General features: G+C 54.6%; 1 protein-coding gene and 1 pseudogene across 1 annotated transcript in view; one reads left to right on the top strand and one right to left on the bottom strand.

The window, feature by feature from the left end:
* GPR107 (G protein-coupled receptor 107) overlaps window positions 1–22,935 on the top strand; it is a 76,314-nt gene extending 53,379 nt beyond the window's left edge. Inside the window, exons 15-18 of the mRNA XM_032306529.1 lie at window positions 8,481–8,530; window positions 9,621–9,704; window positions 10,514–10,632; window positions 17,946–22,935. Of these exons, the coding sequence (XP_032162420.1) occupies window positions 8,481–8,530; window positions 9,621–9,704; window positions 10,514–10,632; window positions 17,946–18,042 (350 nt within the window). The 3' untranslated portion in view covers window positions 18,043–22,935. The remainder of the gene's footprint in view (window positions 1–8,480; window positions 8,531–9,620; window positions 9,705–10,513; window positions 10,633–17,945) is intronic.
* On the bottom strand, window positions 1,618–5,500 carry LOC116570242 (annotated as a pseudogene).
* Window positions 22,936–24,087: the final 1,152 nt, after the last annotated feature.

The following is a 24,087-nucleotide window of genomic DNA, read 5'->3' as shown; positions in this document are numbered from 1 at the left end:
TGTGATTCTCTATCTGTCAAATAAATAAAATCTTTAAAAAAAAAAAAAAAAAAGGTTCCCCTGCCATCGGGGTGGGGGCCGTCTGGCATTCTGTCCTACACTCAAGGCCGCCTCATGTCCGGTTGTGGCCAGCTCTCTAGGTCCCACGTTTTCCATCCATGAGTGCATTAGGGGAAGGGGTGTGTAGGCGCTAGAAACTGGGTGAGATTTTGTGCATGTAGCATTTACCTGGGCAGAGGGTTCATGGCTTTTCGCAAATCTCAAAGGAGTCCATGACCCCGCAAAGGGTAAAACTATAGCCAAATAGGCTGTTACGAAGAAGTAAGGTGAAAGAAAGTATTCGATTAGACTGGCTTACTGCAGTGATTTATCATTTCTTTTAATCACCAAAACCCTGTTTTCATTACTTTCCCCTAGCAGATCACCCAAACTTCCTTTAATGCCGTTAATAAAATCATAGCTCTGCTCCACATTTCAAAATAATCAACCATTGTTACAGCCTGAATTAATATAGTCCATAACCAAAAGCAGAGAGGCCACTGTGTATATCCCCAGCCTGAGAAGCAGCCACATCATGCACACATTGCCATTTTTTTTTATTAGGCCTTCAAAACATTGGGCCCCTTGCTGTCTTGGGGGGCCCCTGGCCACCCAGCAGGCTTGGTTTGCAATATGAATCGGTGTGTCCTTCCTGGTCTGGGACAGGGTTCTGCCCAGGGGCCTTGGCTTGGATTTGGTTTCTGCAAGTCCTGAGTCACGGTTGAAACCAATGCTTCTCGGTTGATTACCTACCACAGTATTTGGGGAGATGTGGTTCTCTTATGGAGAAGGTGTTGTCCGCTGTTGGCCAGCCTGTGTCAGGATGCAGTGGGACATCTGACTTGCTTCCTCACCCGGCTCATTGCCAACCTCGAGTCTGTGCCATGGACAGGCAGGGAGCGGCGTGCTCCTTGGCTCAGCCCAGCCCCAGCCGTGATGTCAGACTAGGGAGGCGTCCAGAGCCATGCGAGCCGCGGGCTGGTGGGGACGGGAGCAGAGTCAGGTCGGCCTGGGTCCTTAGGACCCCACCTCCCACCTACAAAGGGCCTTTGGTGTTTCTAGAGGAGAAGGGCGACAAGAACAGAAACTCACCAGATGTGATGGCAGAGATCTTACAGTCTTCCCTGTGGCTGTCAGCCAGTCTCTTGGGCCATTTTTACTTCTTTCTTTTTCTTCTTCCTTTTTTTTTTTTTTTTTAAAGATTTTATTTATTTATTTGACAGACAGAGATTACAAGTAGGCAGAGAGGCAGGCAGAGAGATAGGAGGAAGCAGGCTCCCTGTTGAGCAAAGAGCCCGATGTGGGGCTTGATCCCAGGACCCCTGGGATCATGACCTGAGCCGAAGGTAGAGGCTTTAACCCACTGAGCCACCCAGGCACCCCTTCTTGTTCCTTTACAGTAACTTTTGCTTACAATAAGGTGCATAGTCCTTACCTGTTCAGTTTGGTGAATTTTTACCATTCCTCATTGTTTTATTATTTTTTTACCTTTTTATTTTTTGCTACTTGATGAATAAGGTTATTACTATCTTTATCTGAAATAATCTTCATAGAGAATTGTGGTTTGGTTATTAGCTCTCAGCAGCCCACTCCTGAGCTGGAAGGAAACTTGCCTTCTTCCGAGCTACCCGATCTTCCTCTTGGGCAAGAGCCATTTTGGGACAGATCCACTTCTTCTTGGATAGGCAGGCCTCCATCCATTGCTCCCTGGAGGGCCCCAGAACTTAATTTCCGGCAGTAGTTTTTGCAAGCCCTGCATCCAGATAGCGCGTGATGGGACCAGGTAGACCATCAACGCTTCTTTCCCCATTGTATTCATCTCCAGTCACTTCCACTTGGCCTTCCTAGATCTTGTCCATGCCAGACCTGTTGAGGAGCCTGCGGGCCAGCAGCGGGCCGGCACAGTGCGCTGCGGCGTAATTTGTCAGGCCAACCTTCCCACCGTACTTTGGGAGTTCATGAGCGTAAGCTGTCCCCAAACCGTCGTATCCTCTGCAGGCATAAGCAAGCTGATACATGACACCTCTGTCGGTTACACGAACCGTCGCCTGTATTGAGGTGTTTTTTACTTACTTTTATCTTTTACCAAGCATTTCCTGGCATAATAATCAGTTTTACCCTCTCGTTGTCTTCTTAATTTCACTTGGTATCTCTTGAAGGAAGCCTTATTCTTGACAACCTTAACAAACCCTGCTCCGGGGGTGCCTGGGGGGCTCAGTGGGTTAAGCCTCTGCCTTCAGCTCGGTCATGATCTCAGGGTCCTGGGATCAACCCCTGGGTCGGGCTCTCTGCTCAGCAGGGAGCCTGCTTCTCCCTCTCTCTCTGCCTGCCTCTCGGCCTACTTATGATCTCTCTCTGTCAACTAAATAAAATCTTAAAAACAAACAAACAAACAAGCCCATAAACTCTGCTCTGTTTTCTCCTTCCCTTTACCTCTGTCATGTTCCATGATCCTGGACCATTTCATTGCTTTTCCCTCCCTCCATCACTCTGAGCTAGTCAGAGGTTCATTTTTCTCCATAAGTCCCTCCCCTCCCCATTCTTTTAAAATTAATTCTAACTTTGGATAATTGTTTTAAATGTATATTGGAAATATTTTTTTATATTTAAAATATTTAAATATTTAAAATTTTAAAAATATTTAAAATACATATATTTTAAAAGATTTTATTTATTTGTCTATTAAAGATTTTATTTATTTATTTGGCAGATAGCACAAGTAGGCAGAGAGGCGGGGGCGGGGTGGGAAAGCAGGCTCCCCGCTGAGCAGAGAGCCCCATACAGGACTACATCATGAGATCATGACCTGAGCCAAAGACAGAGTCTTATTTATTTATTGGGAAAGAGAAAATGCAAGTTCACGAGCAGGGGAAGGGGCAGAGGAACAAGCAGATTCTCCACTGAGCAGGGAGCCCAGTGCCAGGCTCCCTGGACTCCAGGATCATGACTGAGCCAAAGGCAGATGTTTCACTGACTGAGCCACCCAGGAACCCCTGGAAATGTATTTTGAACCACTTTTCACAGGACCTTCAACCATTTGAAAATCAGAGTTTCCTTCTCTACAGAGTTCTTGTCTTTTTTTTTTTTTTTTTTTTTTAATTTTACTTATTTATTTGACAGAGAGAGAGAGATCACAAGTAGGCAGATCAAGGGCAGAGAGAAGAAGAAGCAGGCTCCCTGCGGAGTGGAGAGCCCGACTTGGGGCTCGATCCCAGAACCCCGCGACCACAACCTGAGCCGAAGGCAGGGGCTTAACCCACTGAGCCCCCCAGAGTTCTTGTCTTACACAGCCGTTCCCCATGCTTGCTCCTCATACTGTCTTCACGAGATGGGTTGGTGGGATCTCCTTAGTGGAGGCCAGAGGCCACCTGCTGAGCTGGTATCTCCCCAAAATGGATAGTTTCAGGCCAGCGTGGTCTCAGGTCAGTGTGTGGCCTGGCTTCCAGGCCCATGCTTGCCCACAAAAGTGGGGGCAGCTGCTGTGCCACCTCCCCACCGCCCCAACCCCGCCGTCAGCAGGGGGAGCTTGAACTTGGAGCTTAAGCAGACCGTAGAGCCACTGAGCTTGACAGTGAGTCAGAGCAACGCTGATGCCAGCCAGGCCTTGCTAGCATCCTTATTTCTGTAATTTTTGTGTTTGACTCAAAATTCCCTTTGAAGCATGGCAGGGAGGAAGCAGGAGAAAAGGATTTGGGGTAGGTGGGGATGGTTTTAAGCTTCGGGGCTTTCTTTATACCCAGAGAAGGATTGTTTTGGAAATGTTTCACCCTTGAAGAGACTGTCACGGGCCTTTGCTTCCGTGTGCCTCGTAAATCACCCAGTATTAACTCCTCAAGATGGATTGCTGGCAGCTCCTGGGCACTGCCCGGCATTTTGAGCCGTGGGCTGGCAGGGGATTACAAAGCTGTGAATTGCCTTTCTCTTAGTGCAGAGTGTAGGCATTGAGAATGTGGTCTTTAGAGAGCTGTGGACTTGGGTGTTGAGTACTTGCTTTTCTCCTTAAAAGCTGTGTGACATTGGCTAATCTGCTAAACTTCTCCAGGCCTTAGTTTTTCTTCTGTGAGGCAGTGGTCACAGCGGTTGTTCCTTCACGGGGTTTTTACCCCAGATGAAGCATGAGAAGTGCCTGGCACACGGTCCCTCACTCCGCCGATGCTGACAACCAGTGTCGTGGTTCAGGACCGTCCAGGCGAGTCCACTGGGGAGGAAGGGGCCATCTCTCTTCTTGCCAGCCCCCTCGTTCCTCCTGGGGGTACAGAGGAAAGGTAAAGTCTAGGGAAGGGACAGCATCTCCTCTAGCTGGGGTACCTTTGCTCTTGATACTGGTCACAGAGATGGCTGCCTTGGTAATTGTTTGTGTGTTTTTAAAGATTTAAATTATTTGTTTATGGGGGTGGGGGGGGGCAGAGAGCACAGTAGAGGGAGTGGCAGGCAAAATGGGCAGAGGGAGAATCAGGCGCCCAGCCGAGCAAGGAGCCCGATGTGGGACTTGATCCCAGGACCCTGGGATCATGACCTGAACCGAAGGCAGACGCTTAACTGACTGAGCCACCCAGGCGCCCCCGCCTTGGTAATTATTTGAAACAGCTGGGCACTTCCTGCCTCTGTGGGCACTTGTTCTGTTCTCATCAGTAAAAAATAGTTGCCAAAATCCAGAGTCCTGGCCATTTTCTGGAGGGAGAGTGGCGGCACCCATAGCAGGAGGTGGGCCTCGCAGGAGCTCCTAGAGCAGGTGCACAACCTCCCTGCCCCCCGCCCCCTCCTTCCCCGTTCCCTGGGAGCTCTTCAAAGTCCTTCTGGCTAAGTCCAGTTCTGTAACAGTGGCAGCCGGGCATGTGTTCTAGGAGAAGCTCTCAGGGTGATTCTGGTGCTCACCCCGGAAAAACCAGTGCCATGAAAACATCCTGACCACGAGCAGACCCATGCCTGGGAGGGACGGGCCAGGCCCAGGCACACGCAGCCATGACAGTGCAGTGACTGGAATGTGGGGCTTTGGGCTCCCGTTCGAGGCATTTTCCTCCCAACAGACTCACTCTTTGACCATATTTGCTGTTTGTGGTGATGGGGTCAGAAATAGTCAGCCCAGACTCGAGGAGCCTCTGTTCCCGTGGGAGGCCGGCCTGCCTCGAGCCAGCGAGCAGCAAGCTGGGCAGCGTCCGCCACTCCAGGGACAGCTCTTTTGGCAAAAAAGCAGGAGGAGGCCTGGGATCCCGGGCTGCGACGTGCTGCCTTGCTGGCTGCTCCTCGCGTAATGCTGGTGAGGCCTCCCCTCCGGGGCTGGATCCCCGCTGCTCCAGGCTGACCGCATCGTGTGCAGATGGCAGCCCCCGCGTTCCCGCTCCGTCCGGTCGCGCTCACTGGAGCCTGGGTTCCCGGCGGGTGTGGCAGCCGCTGCAGGAGTCTGCGACCCAGTTGGTGTTGGGTCGATGCTATATAACTCTCGTGCGGAAGCAGTAGACATGGGACGCGTGCTTACTGGGGGCCGTTTGCTTTCCACGCACTCACTGTCTCCTCACCTCTGCCAACAACCCTTACGGTAGGCGCTGTTATCCTTGTTGGACAGATGAAGAAACTGAGGCTCAGAGAGGTTAAGTGGCTTTTCTGAGGTCACACAGCCGGGGAGCACCAGAGTTGGAACTTGAACCCAAGGTGTTCAAATGTGCGGGTCCTGTGCTGCTGCCTACTTATTTCCAAGCTCAGTACGTGGGCTCCCTCCCCGCCTTCGCGGCCGTGGCTGGGACTGGATCACGCAGGTGGGGGCCTGGCCCCCGGAGCTCGGCCAGCGGTATGTCTCGTGTGTGACTGGAAGTGACCTCTGTCGTGACTGCTGGGTTTTGCAGGTGACACTGAGCTTCACTTACTGGGGCTGCCTGTCCTAGAGGCAGCACCGATGGTCCCCAGGTCTGTTTGTCCGTCCTCACCCGTGTCCTGCGGTGGTGCGGCTTCGGCGCGGGGGCGGGGGCGCGGGGGCTTGGGCGCACAGGCTCATATTTGAGGCGCTCCGTGGCCTGACTCAGTTCAGGATGTCTTACAGCAGCCTGGAGGGTGCGACATGGTGGCCCCTGGCTCCAGGGAGATGTGAGATGTGGCGCCTTCCACACCCTTCCCCTCCCCCACGGTCTTCACCCTGCAGCGCCCTCACCCCCGGGCCTCCCTCCCCGTCAGCCCCGAATTCTTGGCCCTGGCAGGGAGGGAGGGGACCTTCAGACTTACCTAGTCTGTCCGTCTCCCCCGCCAGCCTCCGAGGCGGGGTCTTCACTAATCGAGAAGGGCCTCACCACCGTTCAGACGGACCTCCGCGAGTTCCAGGCTTTACACTGCAGTTGGGCTCTCTTGGGCTCTCGTTCTGGGCTCTTTCCATCCTTTCTGCGGAGAAATTGTTCTCGAATGTCGATGTGATCAAGGCACCCCCGGCTTCAGACCCTTCAGAGGCTCTCTGGTGCCCTCGGCTCTGCCGAGGAGGATGGTTGGTGGTCTTCTGCATCGGCTCTATTTTCGGCTCTCCCTGTGGTCCAGTCCGTGACCTGGTCTCTCCACGGTCCAGCTGCCAGCTTCCTCTTCCCCGCGCAGGGGCCTCTCAGCCCTGAGCCCTTGTATCTGCTCTTCCCAAGTGCCTTCCACTGGCCTATCTGCTCTTCCTCCCTCCCGAGCCCTCCCAGGCCTCTCTGAGGCACCAGCTCCTCTGGGAATCCCCTCTCTCACCCCTGGGCCCCTGGTCTAGGTCGGGAGCCCGTTTCTGGGCGGGCAGAGCAGCCCAGCCTGCCTGGGACCTTAACATCCAGCACTAAATCCCTCACACTTCCTTCTGGCTGGCTGATGGTGCTTGGTGAAGCCAGGGCAGGATGTGGCAAGGATTTCAGCAAACGAAATTCAGAAGAGACTTTTCAAGCATTTTTTTATTACCTAACGGTGTAAGTGTTAATGTTCTTCCTTGGTTGTTCACAAAGAAGAGAACTGAGTGTTCGTGTTCAAGAACTCTTTCGCTTCAGGGCCGGGGGAGGGGTGCATTTCCTTGACCACCGGAGCAGCAAATGCCCACGCGGAAAGACACACAAAAGGATACTGGTTCATGCAAATGTGTGAAGCATTTAATCCGTGGTAGCTTAGCTTGACACAGAATTCTCAGATTTAATTAACCCTTGGTCCTCAGTGGAACTTCTCCTACCCCCACCCTCCCCCCCGCCCCCGGACCGGCAGGAGCACCTGCTTGCGTTGTGCGCTCCCATCACTCACTGGGTATCCTGTGCCCCTTGCACTGGGCGTGTAGCATCTCCTTTTCCCTGAGGGACGGCAGCCGCTTGGGGCAAAGGCCACAGCTGCCCCATCTTGGGTCGGCTGCATCCCAGAGCCTGGTCAGGGCCAGAATGAATGGCAAACTGGATGTGAACCAGAGAGATCTAATTTTATTTAAAAATAACAAAACTGCCAGTTAAGAAAGCTTCATAGGGCTTCCTCTAACGTTGCGTGCATGTGTCCAACCCGGCTCCACACCTGGGTGTTACAGCCTCTCAACTTGGAGAGTTAGATTTGCTCTGAAGATTTTCTCATCCTCTCCTCAATGGAGGCGTTCAGTTTCTCCCAGAAGGTTCTTGCACGTACTCTTAGCTGATCATCACATTGAAGATTAATTTAGGATTCCAGGAATTTCTTTTGGAACCCTGAGTTTGACTGCCCCCCACTAATCATGAGCCAGAGGAGGGGGGAAAGGAAGAGGAACCTTCTCCACCCACGGCGCCATTCTTAACGGAACCAGTAATTGAATGCTATTAAGCCAAATTAATTTGCCTCCTGCAGGAAGGTTTATGATGAATGAAAAGCTTGCTAATCGGGGAGGGAGCCAGGCTACCCTCTGTGGTCATCAATATTTCATGGCCATAGGCGGTGGCAGGAAGTTAGCTGTCCTGGCTCCCTGACCTTGAGCGATCCAAAGGTAGGACACAGCCAGCAGGGTTGTATTTAAAGGGCTGGTTACAAGCGAAATTTGCAAGATGTACTTGTGGGTTAATTGAATTTAGACCCTCAGCTAGTGGGATGCCCAGGGCCCCACCTGAGATTGGTCCTAGTGGGGAGCGCAGCTCTGTCAGCCGCCAGGACAGAGCTGAAATGTTTACCATTGGCTTTTGGGGGCAGGGGTGGCTTGATTTTTAGTGTCTGCCGATTTCTGTGGCGTCAGTATACCCCCCAGCATGGCAAGCTGAAAGCTCCTGAGCCCAGAATGGGGAGCTGCATTGGCTCCCATAACTCCTGGATTCTTCCTGCTTGGGGGAGGGTGGTGGTGATCCTTCCAAGCTGATGCTTTTCCAGAAATATAGATGTGCCCCTGGGCAGTACTCATCTGCATTAGACTTGGCCTCCTAACAGAGGGCACTTGAATGTCACTTGCTTTTAAAAATGAGAAAAGACGTTAATGTGCCTGTCATTCTGTTCTTTCTTTTCCCTAGCTGCTATTAACTTAGCAAAGCTGAAACTTTTCAGACACTATTACGTCTTGGTGAGTAAAAAAAAAACCAAAAACCTTGAATCTGTAAATAAGATCAGTTCAAGGAGTAGAACAAATGAACTTCCAAAGAACTGGCAGAAGCACGAGATGTGCTACCTGGGCCGTGCAGATTTCGTTTTATCAAACCAAATTGTGTCTTTTGATCGGAGAAATTAAACCGCTGAGTCACGCCTTCTTAAATGTTAGGTTTAAATTTGGCTTTAAATACTCGGAAAAGTAATACAGTCTTGATGTTTTCTTACAATAAAGGGACCCTGATCTTCTACCCCTTCGTCCCTCCCCTCCCCCAGGTGATTCCCGTTAACGGTTCGGGGCTTGTTTCTCTGGGTGCCCTTCCAAGCACAGGCCAGACAGAGCAGCCCCTTGGCTGGCTTGTTTTAGTCATTTGCAAAAATGAGAAAAAAGTCCCTATGAGCAGACACCAAAAGACAGGACCTGCTGTAAATTATTAAGACAAAGATTATTAAGACAAAGACAAAAGCTCTTCAAGAGTTCGCTTCCTGATTCCTAAAAGAAAGTTTCTGAGCCCTCTTCCGTCTGTGGGCTGGACAGGTCCTTCCCTGGGCACGGTCCCAGGGAGCAGTCCAGGCCCCAGGGGCCGTCAAGGGGAATCCTTGCCACATCTTCCCTTACTAGAATACTCGGTGTTACTCTGATACTCAGTACTCAGGTACGCCCTGCGGGTGTGGGCCCTGAGGGCTGTGTTTTGCAATCACTACTCGGAAACATGCCTCAGGGCCTGGGAAGAAAAAATCCTGCCCTTTGGGGATTGAAGTCAGTGGGTCGTGTATGTGGAAAAGGCGAAGAAGGTGTGAGAGTTCAGAGCAGCCACACCGGATGCCTTGTCCTCCCCACGTCGGGTGGGTGGTCCCCTAGAGGTGAGGGCCAAGTCCTTTTGAGTGGGGTGGCCAGAGAAGCTGTCTCTGCCATGTTTATTAATTAGCACCTTAAGTGTCAAATGATTTTCCTCAGGGAATTCTGTCTTCTCTTTTGTTGTTCCTTTGTGACAGCAAGATGTTGGAAAGAAGCGATGCTGTCCTTTCCATGTTGATTTCATTTCTTCTTTATCCCTGCCCCGTAGATCGTGTGTTACATATACTTCACCAGGATCATCGCATTCCTCCTCAAGCTCGCCGTTCCGTTCCAGTGGAAATGGCTCTACCAGGTGCGGGGCTCGTGTGTGGGAACGGCGCAGGGTGCGGGGGAGGGGTGGGGGGGCGGCCGAAGGGGAGGGTTCGGGGTGTAACTTAACGTGAGGTCGCTCAGGAGGGATCAGGCAGTGGCCACTCCTGTCACCTCTGGCCCACAGCTAAGATGATCTGTTTGCCCAGGAAAGCTGCTGGATTACATGAAAAATCTGGAAGTAATTGCATTATTGATTTTAGTTTTCAATTTTACAAGACTTGGAAGAAAAAAGCCTCAGGCAGAGAGTGTGAGCCTCGCCCTGGATAATTAAAACGCAAGGAGACGTGGTTTTCCTTCAGTTACGGGGCTCAGGAAAGCTCAGAATCCAGAACGCCCTTCTTTACCCACGAGTATTTCAGTAATACAGTGTCTTTGCCGAAGACTCGAGCTCCTTGACTCCTAGGGGAAACCACCGAATGATCTAGAGCCTGTTCCCTTTCTTGTTCTCGCCAGGACGTGTAGTCGGCACTCGGTGCTGCACCAGTTCCGGGCGGAGGGCACAGCAATGACGCTTTTCCTTGAGGTGCCCGCTTGGTGCTGAGGGCACTACGGGAAATGTGGAGCTAAAAGGAGCTCTTAAAAGATTCTGGTGAAGACTGATTAAAGCTTGGGGTCTTAACCGTCATCCCCAGGCAGAATGCTCCTAGCTGGGGCTCTGACCCACCTCGTGAGGAGGCTCTGCCCTGACCTTTGGTTGGGGGGCGGGTACTGCACCAGTTTTAGTTCCACTGCTTTCAGAAGAACAGCCTTGCTAATAATCCCTTTTTCGGGGTGGGTTTTAATTCGCAGCTCCTGGACGAAATGGCCACGCTGGTATTCTTTGTTCTAACGGGCTGTAAATTCCGTCCGGCTTCAGATAACCCCTACCTACAGCTTTCTCAGGAGGATGACCTGGAAATGGAATCCGTGTAAGCAGTCTCCCCTCGTGTCCTTCCTCCTTCGGCCCCCGGACCCCGCCAGACAGCACGGTGGGAGTTGGGAGTCGGAGCGCCTTCTCCCTGCGTTCTGTTGCTCCCGAGGTGTTACCTCTATATTTAGCAGAAGGAAATGGACACTTGAGCCGCAGGCTGTCTTACTCAGTTTGAAGTACAGTGTCTGCCAAGATCGCTCCGTCTTTGCAGGGGAAGTGGAACCAGCCCTCCGATTAAGCATCCCCCAGCGTCACTGGCACCTGCTTCCAGTGAGCCGGTGGTGAGAACTTGGGAATCCACTTGGCCCGTTCAGCCCTCCCGGGGATGGGCCGCCCCGCTTCCTGTTGGCCCCAGCCTCCGGGAGCTGATGTCTAAAAACGTGATCATCTGAGTCGTCTCTGAGTCTGCTGCTTGTCTGCAGGCTCCTCTGGCACCAGATAACGGAATGGTTTTCACAGCAGGCACAGCGACTTGACCTCTGTGCGAGTGTTCAAGTCGGCTTTTTCTGAGTCACAGGGCAAGTGACTTTAGGGTCCTGTTTTCCAGGAAAGGGCACTCATTATCTAGAAAAGAAATAGTGATGGAGACTGTTGGCTTGTTTACTGATGGACTATGGTGGGCCAGGTCAGGTGTTGTGGTTGTTAAGGCGGAGTTTCAAGTGTGCTGCTCCTAGCTGGGCAGGCGGCCCTTTGACTTGTCCCAGTTCAAAGGCTGAGCCTCTGGCCCCTGCTGGGCTGTCGGGCAGCATAGGACAGCTCTCTGTGCCCAGCCCCACTACAGGAACAGTCAGCGGAAGGCAGCTCTCACCAATGGGCCCCAGACAACAGCTCTCGGTACAGAAGAACAAATACCAGAGGGGAAGGCAGTAGAGCCGCCAGATGTGCCTTTCTAGAAGCAGCAGAATCCGAGCCAGTAACTTGGTTGGACGGGCTCAAGTGAGAGGCAGCGGGGTAGGCAGCAGCGGGATGGCTGTGTTTGTCCATCCCCGCCCCTCGGCAGGGCTTCCCTGGGTTCACAGCTGGAAGCCGACTGGCTGGGTCATTGATGTTCTCCAGCAGTGGAGGCGTTCGTTCCCGTGTCCTTTCCATCGGCCATGGTACCAGAAGCGCAGAGGCAGTGTGCAGGTATTTTTGTCTCATGGCAGAATTTTTAAAAATTTTGTTTTGGTTTTTTATTTCTTGCTGGCGATACGTGGTAACTGTTTTAGGGAGGGTCTTTGTGTGCTCGGATCAGAGCAGGGAAGTGGGGGAAGTGGTTAGACAGACCACGAGTGCCGCGGAGACTGGAGGAGTGTGTCCTTCGTTCTGGCGGGCTGGGAGAGAGATCGGAATGTTACGGTTATCTGATGTTTGCCTCCGCTTACGCTGCTGTTGGAAGGGAGAAGTGCTGTGGTGACACCGTGTTTTCTGTGGCTCAGTGTCAGCCGTCTGGGATAGCGAGGGAGCTGCTCTTCAGGGGCGGAAAAGCTGAGTGTATCCCAGCTAGAGTCAAACCACAGGTGAAGGCTTTGTTTAGTGGGGGGTGCTGTTTCCACGGAGCACTAGTCCTGCTTAGCTTGTGAGAAAGAAGTTGGGGGACACGTGGGTGGCTCACTGCATTAAGCATCTGCCTTCTGCTCAGGTCCTGATTCTGGGGTCCTGGGATCAAGCCTCGCTTTGGGCTCGCTGCTCAGCAGAGAGCCTGCTTCTCCCTCTCCCTCTCCCTCTGCCTCTGCCTCTGCCTACCTGTGCTCTATCTCTCTGTCAAATAAATAAATAAATAAAATCTTTAAAAAGAGAAAAAGAAGTTGGGGAGCCAACTGAGGCCATGTGCCTTTAAGTCAGCAGGGAAATTGTTCTGGGGCTTCTCTCTGACTGAGAGAAAGTTCTGTGGATTAACAAGCTGTGTCTGAGCAGAACAGGCCGAGGTGGGGACTCCACCCTCAGCCTGCCGTCCACGCTGACCTGTGGGTGAGCGCGAGGGCTGATGGCAGCTCCTCGGGGACGCCACTGCGCCCCAGGCTGCCCCCCCTCTCTCCTGCTTGGAGGTGCTCTTCCTGGATGGCACCTCTTAAATCTTCCAGAAATAACTCAAGCCAGCGGCAAGCAGAGCCATTATTTGTGTTTTCTAAAAAGACAGGAGCTCTCTGTCGTCCCCGGTGGAGGGTGTTTCCTGGCGAAAGGAGCTCCATCTGATCCTTGCCACAGAGCACATATCCCTGGCTCTTTGTGGAAAGGAATATTCCTTCGGCCTCACACGTCCCAAAACAAATCCTCTTCCTAACGAATCTGACCCATCAGTGGCCCATGAACGCTGAGCTGGGCCGCTCACTGGCCCTTATTGATTGAGATTCTGGGTAGTTTATCTTCTACGTGTTTTCACTCCCTTTCTCTGAAGTCAGTGCATTTGGGAGTCTTGCCAGGTGAGCCAGGACGGGCCGGGCTCCTCCTGCGGGTAGAGCGCTCCCCCCTTCCTCTGGCCCCGGCCTGCCCCGCGGTCCGTGCATCTGCCACCCCCCAGCCCCACCTAGCTTGTGCGGGACCCGCAGAGTGAAGGTGTGGTCTGAAGTACCCAACTTCCCGTCATTTTCTGTTTTTCTTTCTGTAATGACTCTCCTTGGGCTAAAGCTTGCAAAGGCTTACCCATTTTGGTAAGAGAATTTATCACAAAAAAGTCAGCAAATTAAAAAGTAAATATTGGGTGCAGTTTCGGTGATCAGACCTGGTTAGCCGCCTCCTATGCTAGGCATGTCCTTGGAGATCTGAATTCTTTTCTGCTATCTTGAGATGTCAGACTGGGAAGAAATACTTGGTGGGTTCCAGGGCCGGGAAGTTGCCTCTCTCAGGTGCCCACCCAATCCAGAACGCTGGCCTCATGGTTGCCGGGAACCTTTTCTCTACTACGCTGCCTTCATTCAAGTGGATGGCCAACAGAAGGGGAGACAGCAGTTAGAGACGAATTGTTTCTCACCCCAGGCCTCTCCACATCTCAAGTCCAGAAAACACTTGTCAACTGGGTTATACTTTGCCGTTTGGTTTGGTTACAGAAACAGATGCTTCCAGGGGCCACTGAGGCCCCAGATCACAGCATGGTGCAGCGGAAGAGGGGTGGGCGCCCGAAGCCCTCCTTCTTATGGTGCCTGTGTGCCGTAGGCCCGTTCAGTAGGCCCGTTCAGTCGCAAGCACAGATCGTCAGGGTTCTACCAGGGAAGGAAGGGTCTCCGATTAGATGGAGAAGGGAAGCGGGAGGCAGCACTGGGTCCGTCCGCTCTCCAGCTCCGTTACACTTCCCTGCGCCTTCTCTCTGTCCTGCACACACTCTCCCGTAGGTGCCGTCCTAAAGTCAGCACAGTCACAAGTGCTTCCCTGAGCTGGCACTGGAGGCAGGACAGCCTCTGCCGGGAGTGGGCTCTGGGCTTGGTGGCCGGAGGGGCCTTCCTGGAGCTGGTCACTGGGTCTGTGTGGGCCCCACGGTGAGCGGCCGGGTCAGCCCCGTAGGCAGTTTGGAGCAGCAGCCAGTGCAGCAGCCCGGCCCCCAGGGAGCTTGCGGGCCCCTGGGGAACAGTGGGACGGATGCAGCCAGCCACGGGGCCTGCTGTGCAGCCAGGGGTGCGCCTGGAGCCGGGAGCCAGGGGTGCACCTGGAGCCGGGAGCCAGGGGTGCGCCTCTCAGCCACCAGGGTGAGAAGGAGCTCTTCAGGCAGAGAAGGGCTGAGCAGAGCGAGAAGGACAGGCCCGCCCTCTCTGGCCTCGCCGTCCCCAGCCGGGGAGTAAGGGTGGGTGGCTGCGTCCCCAGAGTTTGTGTTAGACTGGGGTCGCTGCCGCCCACTGCCTACCCAGAGCTTGGAGAGCCCCTTCCCGCCCTAGGTGTAGGGTCTCTGAGAGCCGCTGCTCGCACGGTGGCTTTTCTGCCGTTGTCCCCCTTCAGCATTTTCCCCCAGAGAGGGACACGCAGGGAGGTGCCCACAGAGCTTTGAGGTTGCCGGAGGCCCTCGTGTTCCCGCCTGCCAGGCTGTCGCTGGCTCCTTTCTTACTGCGGCGACATCGGAACAGCGGTCGGCAGCAGCTGGCAGGCCGTGTCTGCGGCACTGGGGCACCACGTGTCACTGCCCCTTGCCAGCGGCCTGCTGGGACCCAGGATGCAGGGGTCCGCCCGGCATCACTGCCTTCCCGCGTCGCGCTCTGCTTCCGTTCGCCTCGCCATCTCCTGCTCCCGTGACCTCCCTCTGTGCTGACACGCTCCCCAGCTCCACCGACCGTGGGGGCTTCTGCCTTTTCCCGTGGGGAGGGCTCGCCCAAGCCCAAGGTCGCCCCCGACGTCTCCCCTCTGACACCGCCCCCCCCACTCCCGGCCACTTGCTTCCTCTGAGCTTCAGGTCCCTCGAACCACCCGCTCACCGGCGCCCAAGCTTGTGTCCCCCGCGCTCCCTGCGGGCGCTGCCGTCCACCACTCGCCAGCACGTGGCCGTTGCCCTAAAGACCTCTCTTCTTAGGCCATGTGGAGTGAGTGGCCATTTCTTGGGGACCTAATGTCGCGTCTCCTCTCCCGCTTTGCCCCAGCGCCCTGCCTTCCTGCAGCCGATGTCCTCACCCCCGGTCTTCGTCCCTCCCTGTCCGGTCTCCTGGCTCCCAGAATCCCCTGTGGAGTGTTTTCGAGGGAGAGTCCCTGGTCCCTCCCCTGGAGACCTAATTCTCAGTGTCGAGGCTCAGGTACCTCTGTCCTTTCTTAAGTCCCCAGGGCATCCTGCCTGAGCCAGGACTGAGAACTCGGGCGTAAACGTAAGGGTCAAGTCCTGCTGCCGTGACAAGGCAGACAAGGCCCTCCACGGCCCTGCCCTGCCTGCCCTTGACCCTCCTGCCACTTGCCTTTGCCAGCAGCTGCTTCACACTCCCTGACCACGCAGGGAGCTTTCTTTTGTTTCTTGCATGCTATTTTCCCTTTACATTTCTTTTGTTCAGAAGCTCCCCAGCCCTCCCTCCCCTCCGCCTGGCCGCTACTCCTCCTTCTGCACTGGCTTCGTAGCTGCCCCCAGCCCCAGGCAGGGGTGATTCTCCCCACCCCGAGCCCTCGTCCGGCCTGCTCAGAGCTCTCCTGTTTCCAGCAGCTTCGTATGTTGCTCTGGGAGACCATCTTCTGCTGGGCTGCGGGTGCCCCAAGAGCCCTGATTCCTGTCCCTTTCCGTCCCAGCCCCAGGCCGGCATGACAGAGCGAGCCTTGTTTTCTCAGTTGGCCCACCAGCTGGAAAGCAGTGTTTTGTTGGGGAAAGACAGGCAGCAGGTGTGTCTCCCAGGCCCAGCCTGAGCCCCACTCGGGTCCGACGAACAGGCTGTACTCAGCCCCAGCTGTGCGGAAGCCTTGTCCTGTCCAGGAGGGGCCGCAGCCTGACAGCAGCTGCTGTCACCGCAAGTAACTCTTGGAGACTCGAGGGTGCATTTCTTCTCTGATCGAAGCTGTGCTGGAGCTAGAAAGGCTTCTGGTTCTCTTGGGCCTACAGCTGCTCCCCCTGCATATCCCAGTCCAGCGACAACCCGAGAGGACAAGATCTGGGTGCGTGCCTGTGGGCTGGGAGAGGTGCACCCTTCCTGGTGGGCTCAGGCCCTGGCCGCGCCAGCTGACAGGCAGTGGTGCCGGGTCACATGGCGAAGGGGGTGCTTTCCTTTGTCCGGGGACCGTGTTTACACTCACAGCATCTGTAGGATCCCCCAGATCCCCTAAGAGCCTCGTCTGGGCAGACGACCTTGTCCTGACTTGGCAGAAGTACAGCCAGCCCCAGGTCTGGAGGACTCCTGTCTGGGAGAAGTCCCACCTCTGGGGAGGACTGGCTGGCTTTGGGGCCTGGTCACAGCAGCAACATGGTGGCAGGAACGAAAGGAGAAATAAAGGGGGAAATATTTTCCTTACCCCATAAAATCACTCATTTGCCTTTAGGTCCAACTGGATAGCCTCTAGGTATGTGCCTTGTAGGGCCACTGAATTACCATTCATCGGTGAAAGGATTCAGTAGCTGGCGGGGGGTTGAGGAGAGTCCTCGGAGAGATCTACTGAGTTGAGTGATGGAATTTATTTTACTGTTTCAGAAATTCCTGTAGGTCCCTCATGGGGCACATTGGTGCCTCGTTTTCTCGAGTACTTAGGTAGATGCTGGTGGGTGTGTTTGTTACTTGTTTTTAATTCTGTTTGTTAGAACAGTTCTAGGTTCACAGCAAACTGGACAGGAGGGACAGAGATTTCCCAGGTGCCCCTTGTCCCCACCGCTGTCGCCGCCTGTGTTATCAGCACCCCCTGCAGGATGGTAGGCACATTTGTTACAGTCGATGGACCTACACTCACCCGTCCTGATCGTCCAGAGTCCGTAACTCACCTCCGGCCTCACTCTTGGTGGTGTGTGTTCGGTGGCTTTGGATGAATGTGCCACGTCATGTGTCTACAGTACAGACCCACCCAGAGCAGTTTCCCCGTCCTGCGACTGCTCTGAGCCCTGCCTGCCAGGCGGAGCTCAGTCTCTCTGCCTGGCGTCTTCTGCTGCGAAGCAACCCAGAGCCCCAGCGCCTTCGTAGGTCCTGTCCAGCTCACGGCTGGTGAGGCAAGAGTTTGTCTTCTCCTGCATTCCACCTTTCCGAGAGATGTTGTGACTCACTGTCTGGAAAGGGCCGCTCTGCTGGGCTCTGCACGTTCTCTGAAGCCGGCCTTCTGCCCTCTCTGATCTACACATTCAGTATAGGGTTCTGTGGGACCTCCTTAGTGCTCCTTAGTGCCAACAGAGGCAAGGCCTCTGTCCCCTGTCCCAGAGGGGAGGCCCAGCCACATGCTCCTGGACAGCCATGCCCAGGGCCTGGGTCTATTTCTGAGGGTCAGAGAATCTTTGCGCCGGAAGGTTCCTCCAAACCTGTGGTTCTATCCCATGACTCTCAGAATGACTACCCCTGCTGAGCTTTCTTTTCAGAAGGTTAGGGCACAGGTGGTGGTCTCGTAATCACAGTCACGTACCAGGCAGCATTAGAACTGGTGGAGGCCACGACGGAAAGCAAGGGCCAGATCAATGTTGATTGTAGTAGTAACAGCTGGCGTTGTTGAGAAGATGCTCTGGAGAATCTCATTTTCCCCTGATGACGGTTCTGGGAAGCGGGAACCATTTCTCATACTTAGAAGGGGGAGAGCAGGCAGCTTGGCGGGGTTACGCAGCTAGCCAGGAGCGGGGTCGGGACCGGAACCCGGGTCTGTCTGATTCCAGAGCAAAGACATGTAGCCACTCCGCTACATGTCGTGGTGACAGTGGCCTTTCACTTAAAGACCGAGATTTTCCCAATTGTTCTGTTTTTTCTCTTCATTCAGAGTGACGACATCAGGGGTGATGGAGAACATGAAGAAAGTCAAGAAGGTGACCAACGGCTCGGTGGAACCCCAGGGCGACTGGGAGGGCACCGCGTGATGGACATGCCTGGCGGCTGGGACTGTCCGAGAGAACCTCTAATTTATTACTCGTCCTAGTGGTGAGCAGGAGCACCTCCCGACAGTGACACCACAGAGCACGCGGCTGGGAACAAAGTGCCACGGAAACCTAATTTTTTACTCTCTTTTATGGAAACTGGATCTGTGGCTGGTTATGGGCAGCTAGAATTCTCCTTCAGGTGGGAATGGTGGGGAGGGCGTGTAGACAGAGGAGGACAAGAGGAAGACTTTGTTTGTAGTTTCTATTTCTTTCTTTTTCTTCATTGGGAACTCTCCAGAAAGACGCAGTTGTGCCCCCCAGTGTGTGGCAGCAGGGAGAGGAGTGTTGGTGGACGGCGGCGGCGCGAGGCCGGGGCCGGTCCCGGCTCGGGAATGAGGCTGCAGGAAAAGAGCAGGGGCTGAGCCAGGACGCAGGGACTTAGAAGAGAGACGGAGCTCACCGTGGCATCTTTGGGGCACAAAAATGAATGAAATTAGGTTATTTTAGAAGGCAGCGTCAAAACCCAGTTTAGTGTACGGAGCCTGCCACGGGGTTCCTGGCCCAGAGTGTTGCCCCAGACCTTGACCCCAGACTCTGAAAGTGACCAGGAACCAGGAGCTCCAGAGGCCCGGCCGTCTTCTTCCCAGAAGGGCTGTGTCATCTGGGGGCTGAGCATCCCCGTCAGAGTCACGGCCCCGGAACCGTGGTGGGAAGTGCTTTTCTTGATGGAAGCGGATGTGGTGTTGTCTAACGGGTGGACAGAAGTGTACATTTAAGCTCAGAAAGCGTTATCCAGTAGGATTCCCTCAAACATCTGGCTCCCCTGACTGCCCAGAGCAGGACCACCTCTTTTCCTTCTCTCGCTGTGGCTGTGTCTGTTTCGTGTAATCAAAATATGGGGAGAAACGGGAAGGAGTTTTCCTTAAAGGAGCAGCTGGGGGCAGACAAGGTAGTGTTTAAGCAGGTATTTAAGTACAAGCAAAAATCATCATCACTAAAAAGTTTTTCCTATAAACCAGGTAGGCTTTCTAACAGGAATGAAACAGACCTCGTCCCCATCTCCCCGGAGCGTGCCTGCCAGGAGAGCAGGTGTGTTGAACAGCTTTTCTCTCTGGGGCTGGGGATGGCGAGCTCTTTCTCGGAGACTCAGCAGAGCGTCCTTCCAAACTCTCCGAGCCTGGAGAGGAGCGCGGGCAGCCGCCTCCGGGGAACAGTGGTACAGCTGGTAGTGAAGTCCTTTGGATGGTGGGACGAGCTCAGAAGGTCCACTGTGGCCCCGGGGTGGAGGTGGGCGGTAATCCCCCACCAGAGTGATGGTGACCCAGACCTGAGCCCAGAAGCTGAACCGTGGCCTTGTTGGAAACGTTTCCGAGGGTGCCAGGAGCCTGCACCTGCCTGGGCCTGGGGCTGGGGGTGGACAGCCGTCTCTGGAGGTGGTTTTCTCCCCTCCCCGGCTTGGAAGCGTCCTTCAGAAACTGCAGAATTCGGGGGGTGGCCCTCAGCTCCCCAGGTTCACCACCTGAAGAGTCTGTCCTCAGTTGTCCCTCTCCTGTCCTCTCTGTCCCGGACGAAGGGAGCAGGAGAATGTCCTCTTCATGCACTGTCCTTAGCCCTCGGTGCTCTGCGCGGCTCTTCCTGCACAAAGGCTCCGTCCTGGCTGGGCATGGGGTGTGAGCTGGAATCTTCTGTCTTCTGAGGCTGCTGCTGCTCGCCTTGCCGCAGATTTGAGGGCAGGGATCATGTGTTTCCCCAGTTTGAGGAGCAAGGAAATTTGCTCTAAGTATTTATTTAAGGGACTGCTGCTTTGTCTTTCTGTCTTCCTTCTTTCCGTTTTCTCAGATGGGGCTACACGATCGGAGAAGGGGGTTTCAGGGAGGTCGGGAATGTTAGACTCTTTTCCTGGCGTAAACACAGTCCCAGTACTTCCAAAATGGGCCTCATACTGTGATCAAACCCCCCTCGGTGCTCCCCTCAGAGGGACGCCTTTGCCATTCGTCCTGCGAGCAGATATTCTTGACTGGTCCCTAGACTTCCTGGTAAGACCCAGAAGTGTGATGAAACCTCCCTCCTCCTCCGGAAAGGGTCCCTGCGGAGGTGTCCTTGATTCACTTGCTGGAAGCCAGGGAGCGAAGGAGCCCTGGAGGAGCACGTTGGGGCACCTCTGACCTGACTGCCCTCCCCAAGCCGGCCGTGGCTCCCACCTTCCTCTGCCAGAGCCTCGAGCCTCAGCAGCCATGCGAGGCCGGGAGCCAGAGCGTCGGGCTCCCGATGCCACACATGCGCCTCGGGGCTCAGGCGCACAGTGGCTGAGGAGCTGCAGATGGTCGCGACCCTTCTGAACGGGAGGGTGCAGGCCAGATAAGGTCGTGATTTAGGAGTAAATGCTAACCAGTCTGCCGGAGTCCTGTATTGTAACTGGCAGGAGGTTCGAAGTGAGGCCCAGTGACAAGAAAAATCAAAACCCCAGCCCCAGTTTGGGAAAACTGGTTTTCCCACATTTGTGCAGGTTGTTAGAGCTCTCCTTCCTGTCCTGTAAAAACGTCTTCCCGGTGTCCGTCATCTGGGCGCTGTGACCCGCCTTCAGCTCTCCTCCCGAGCAGAGGTGACTGCGGGGGTCCAAAGCCAGCTGGTCGCCCCGGTCCTTCCAGCAGCCCACATGGTGCGCCGGGAGGCAGAGCTCCTACAGCTGAACCAGCGTTTTGGGGCCCCGGGCAGGAAGGCTCGGGTGTGTGTCTGAGAGCGATGGGCAGTATTTACAGCTTCGCCTTGTGCTCCTGCTCCCCGTTTCTGCCTCTGCAGGATTGCCCTGCTTCCTTTGAGAGAGCTGCTCTGGACCACCCGGGCGGCCGGCTGCCAGCTTTGAGGAAGGAAAGGGTCTGTTGTCCCGTAATAAAGTGTGTATGTTTTGCTAGAAAATTACTACTTAGACAGCAGGAACAATCATTGATCTCTTCATCCTGGCTTCTAACAGTGGCCAAAGACGCCATCAGCCTGTTTCTTAGGTTCTTTGATGCTTTAAAATTTCAGTAGCCGTGTGTTCGAACCTGCTGACTCCAGCTCCGGTGGACTGGTGGCCCGTCCAGTGTGAAAGATGGCTTCCCCGATCATAGCCTGAGTCAGTTCCATTTTCTTCCAAGAAATCACTTAGTAAAATGTCCAGGTGTGATTTCTCCCGGACACATCTGGGCAGCCCCGCAGCACTGCCTCTTCGTGCTCCGAGTGCCTGTCCTGGCGCGCTTCCTGCTCCTGCGTTGTGAGCTCCTCGGGATGGCTGCTCCCTCTTGTTCCACTACCTGCCCCCCCCCTCCAACCACTCCTCCTCCCCCTCCTCCCCCTCCTCCTCCTGCTCCTCCTCAGCCCACGGCTGTCGATTGCACATGGGCTCCGTCTGGGACTAGGGGCTGAAGGCTTTGGTGCACTGCAGCATTTTCTCCCGGTGGCCGTGTGACAGATGTACTTTCTAAGCCAAGGAGAGTTTTCTCGAGAGTGTACATACTGATGCTGCACGTTGCGCTTTGGGCCCTCGCACACCAGTGTGTTCTGGTGTAATACTTAAGAGACTGTTACCAGGAGCCAGTCCTTACGGACCCAGAAGAGTGTGAAAGATCCCCGTTTGACTTGCAGGCGGCATCCGGGCCACCTCCCACGGCCGGAGGCGTCTTCTCCCCAGGAAGGCTCTCAGAACATTAGAGGGTCTGATGAAGGGGTTAGCACTGCTCCCTGCACTCCGTGGGACCGTGGGACTGTTCGTGCTGCCCCGCTGCTGGATTTCAAGGGAAGCGCATCCCAGCCCCCTCCTGGCCCCACACTCCACAGTCACCCCCTTTGCTTTCGTCTGACCCACCCTGGCCTTCTAACAGATTGAGAATGTGCTCGGTCTCCAGTGCCCGTGGCTGCTACCTGTCTCTCCCGTTCAGGATTCAGTCGGTAAATGAGAAGCTTCCCCACTAAAGAATTTAGGCTTTGACTTGGTACTTCTTGGTATGCCAAGAAGGCGTTTATCTGGAACACGCCGTATGTTCCAAAAGATCGCTCTTGACTCCAGGTTTCTTCCTCCCGGGTGCTGGGGGCCCACCTGAGTGGATGCTAATACTTGTCCCACCTGCAGTGTGGTGAGGTGAACTGAACACTCCAGCTCTCCCCAGGGGCTGTGCTCTACCCTGTACCCCCTCTGGATGGCTTATTCTTGGAAAATGTTTCTCGGTGTCTCTCTGTTAGGGCGTGGGACATGCGCATCCCCCGAGCCCCTGTGTGAGGAAGGCAGCCCGACCGAGAGAGGGACGAGGCGGTGTAGGAGCCAGGATCTGGTCGTGTTGCACAGGGACTGTTGGAGTTCCGGGGGTAGGAAGTCTGCAGGCAGGCCGTTGGGGAAGAAGGAGTTCTGGACAAATTAAGGGTTGAGGTGAGGCAGAAAAGCTCACTCACTTCAAGATAGCTCATTTTAGGGCCATCTTTGAGGTTGTGCAGTGGACAGCCAAATCAGATGGGGGTGGGGGGCAGCAGGGCAGCCTTCTTAGCATTTCAGATACTTACTACAAAAGGATCCCCAAATCCCGGCCAAACCGGGGCGGGGGGGCAGTTCTTGGCACCTTAAGCAGCTTTTCCCACCATAAATTGGATTTGCCTGGTCATGTGACCTCAAAAGAAGTCAGACACATTTAATCCAGAAATAAGTTTTATTTGGGGGAGAAAATGTCTGTAAATATCATTTGCTTTCCACGTTAGACTGGGATGCAGGAGTTTTCAGTATTTCTTTTTTTTAACACTAATGATCACTGAAGAGTATTTATGTAAACACGTACCGGGTGGGGCTTCCAATCAGGGTGAGGTATGGGCTCGATTCTCTCGCTGTGATGCAGACATGTAAAATAAAGATTCTCTGACGGAAATGGATGTTTGTAATCCTGTAGGGAGTCACCGACTCCGGGCTGCTGTCTCTCTTCCTCCTGCTCGTCATTTTTCCCTTTGTGATTCTTGTTCATTAAATTAGTTAACTGCCTCCCACCTGTGCGCACTGACAGCAGTGACTCCTACTAGAGACGTTCGGCTGCACCCCCAGGGGCTCGGTCCTAGAACAGACTGGAAATCCCCTGTCGTTTCCCGCTGCCCTGCCTCCATGGGGCAGACAGGCGGCTTCCAGGGGAGGACCTGCGTGCCCGCTGCGGCAGCCGGAGGGGAGGGGACAGTGCGGCCTGGGGGTGACGCCCTCGCTGCCCCAGAATCCCGAGCTGTGCCCTCTGACGCTGCTTCTCAAGCAGGCCGCGATCACATCAGAATCCCGGAAATCCAAGACTTTAGACTCAGAGCCTTTTAGAAGTCATGCAAATCCCAAACCTCTTATTTTACTACGAATGTTTTGAACTGAGGTGTAACTTCCATACCGTCAAGTTCACTCTCTAAATGCACAGTTGGATGAGTTTGGACAGATGTGTACATAGTTCTGTGGCCGCCACCATAATCAGGGGGAAGCATTTCCAACCCGCATGAGGTTCCCCTGTGCCCCTCCTCAGCCAGAACCCACCCCCCCCCAGAAAGGCCACACCCCTGCTCCAATCCCCACCCGGCAGCGGCAGCTCGGCGTCTTCTGGAGCTTACATCTCTCGTGTCTGGCTTCTTCCACGAGGCGGACTGTTCTGTGGTTTACCCATCCAGTGCTCTGGCTTTAAAGCTACAGAAATTGGGGCTAGAGGTTATGCCCCTCCCCAGGACTGCTATGGGGTGGTGAGGAGTCAGTCGTCATTGGTCATGGTCTAGACATTCAGGGGTTGGGGGGGTGAGGGATGGGGGTTCAGAAGCCATGTTATTTGGCCTAGATTTCCCAGGGAGTGGCCAGACTTTACCCCCAGCTCCCATTCCTGACTCTGGGCACTTTAGGTTACCAACGGTGTCTGTGGAATGAAGCGTGAGTAGGATGGGCCTTCTGATGGGGGATCCCAGGAGTCAGCCGGGGCTCTCAGGGTGAGAGATGCTGGGGCAGCCAAGAGAAGGTGTGAGAAGGACCCCCTGATCCCATGCTTCTCACACTTGAGCTAGCATCAGCCCCCT

This window comes from Mustela erminea, chromosome 12 (assembly GCF_009829155.1).
Source record: "Mustela erminea isolate mMusErm1 chromosome 12, mMusErm1.Pri, whole genome shotgun sequence".
Taxonomy (NCBI): domain Eukaryota; kingdom Metazoa; phylum Chordata; class Mammalia; order Carnivora; family Mustelidae; genus Mustela; species Mustela erminea.
This window is presented reverse-complemented; position numbering and strand designations above follow the sequence as displayed.